We start from the raw sequence: 1,689 nt of genomic DNA on the forward strand, positions 1-1,689 counted from the left end.
ATCTCTGAAATCACAGGATGGCGATGATGAGGTGGGTGGAGTGTGGCCACTGAGCGTGCCAAAGGATGGCTGGTCAAAAGGTTTGAGTGGCTGCAGGGAGGGAGTCTGAGGGTGAATGGTGACAGGTGAGCTCGGTCTCTGAGCAGAGAGTAGAGCACAGCCCCTGATCTGTGCATGCATGCTCATCCATCAGAATGTCATGGCTGACCTCCTTGTGCTCCAGCTAATGGGCTGGCACTCTCCATATGGCTCTACTTTAGATCCAGCACCATGACAGATCCATGCACTGGAGTCCATGTCTTATACTGCATCTCCCTGCAGTGCATCTAGCTGGGGGAAAAGACAATATTTCCCATTAGCTCCCAAAGATTCAGAAACTAAAAGTGCTGCAACATTACACCTGAAAACACAATGTAGCTAACAAAAAGGCTCACCATGGAAACCCCGAGATACTCGGCTACATTTTCTGACACATACACCAGCCTGCCCTGTGCGGTGGAGACGAGGATGAAGCCGTGCAAGGCTTGAAGAAAGACCTCATGTGGCAGAGAGCAGTGTGATCGCTCTCCAGCTGGGAGCCCTTAGAGAGGAAAGAGTGAGTTCAGCCTTGCTTATATAGCATGCATCTCTGCGGGTTATCACATCTGTTACTTTTTGATTTGGTCTCAAGGGTACTGAAGATTTAGTCCCATTTTGTTTGACAGCGATGCAGGCTGAATGCAGATTAAAAGTTCAAAGGCATTAAAGGATGACTGCAGTATGAAAACTTACCCCGGACAGACTTCCTGATGTAGGTGCAGATGACGGCCATGGAGTGAAGGTACGAGAGTCGCTCCTGGTCCTCCAGGGTGATGGGCAGCAGAGCACGCATGTTCTTGATGTGGTCCCATCGAGCTTTGGATGCCCCTTTGGTGGATCTGTGAGAGACCATGGTCACTGAGGTCAGAAGGCTGGACTGAAAACTAAAGTAGTAAATCCGGTGAGCTCAAACTTTTGTCTATTTCCACACTTGCATTTAAAGATCATTCTGATGTGTAACTGCCAAGTGTAGTGCGCTTTTTTTTTAAAATGAAAATCTAATTGCAAGAAGAAAAAAAAAAAGAGTAATTGGCCTGAACTCATGCAGCCTCTTTTTCATGGCTCACCCTGCCTTATAGCGTTAGCTTGTGGGAAGGTGATGACTTTGAATATCAAGGGTTCCTATGGAAACTGCTGATATTTGCAGTGACAATGGCACTAGGTGCTCATTTTTAAAATGTTGTCACAATATTAGAAGATAAACGGATCTATGTCAGTGTAAATGCTGTCAGATTCTTAAAAAGTGCTTTTTCTCAAATTAAGACATCAGTGTAACATAAAACCCAGCTGACAAAATTGCAGAAAGGAAAAATAAAAGAATGTCTACATGAGCTTTAACTAAGCTTTTCAGGATGGGAAAGTGTTGCATATGAAAATAACATCTGAGAAGATGTCCTTTAGTTGTCTTTACTCACACTCTTCTTTAAATCCAGTGGAGGTTTATGACAATATGTCATACAAGTGGTCGTCCAGTTAAGTCTCAGACTTATTCCAGGACGGGTTTTCTTCAGCAAGCTCCACCTAAAGAAAGACAGAAAATAAAATTAGACATTAATTAAATATCTCTAAAGCTTACATACCAAAGCAGCAAATCAATAAATAGGTGGACTG

At 43.8% G+C, this 1,689-nt stretch overlaps 1 protein-coding gene across 1 annotated transcript in view; it reads right to left on the minus strand.

Annotated features, from left to right (window-relative positions):
• Positions 1–11: 11 nt before the first annotated feature.
• The window catches only part of LOC102212448 (neuronal PAS domain-containing protein 4-like), a 10,024-nt gene continuing 8,346 nt past the window's right edge, over positions 12–1,689 (minus strand). The window contains exons 2-4 of the mRNA XM_005742412.1: positions 772–917; positions 435–580; positions 12–330 (exon numbers count right to left, since the gene is read on the minus strand). Of these exons, the coding sequence (XP_005742469.1) occupies positions 301–330; positions 435–580; positions 772–917 (322 nt within the window). The 3' untranslated portion in view covers positions 12–300. The remainder of the gene's footprint in view (positions 331–434; positions 581–771; positions 918–1,689) is intronic.

The sequence above is a fragment of the Pundamilia nyererei genome, unplaced genomic scaffold (genome assembly GCF_000239375.1).
Source record: "Pundamilia nyererei isolate P.nyererei 1_Seehausen unplaced genomic scaffold, PunNye1.0 scaffold00120, whole genome shotgun sequence".
NCBI classification, from domain to species: domain Eukaryota; kingdom Metazoa; phylum Chordata; class Actinopteri; order Cichliformes; family Cichlidae; genus Pundamilia; species Pundamilia nyererei.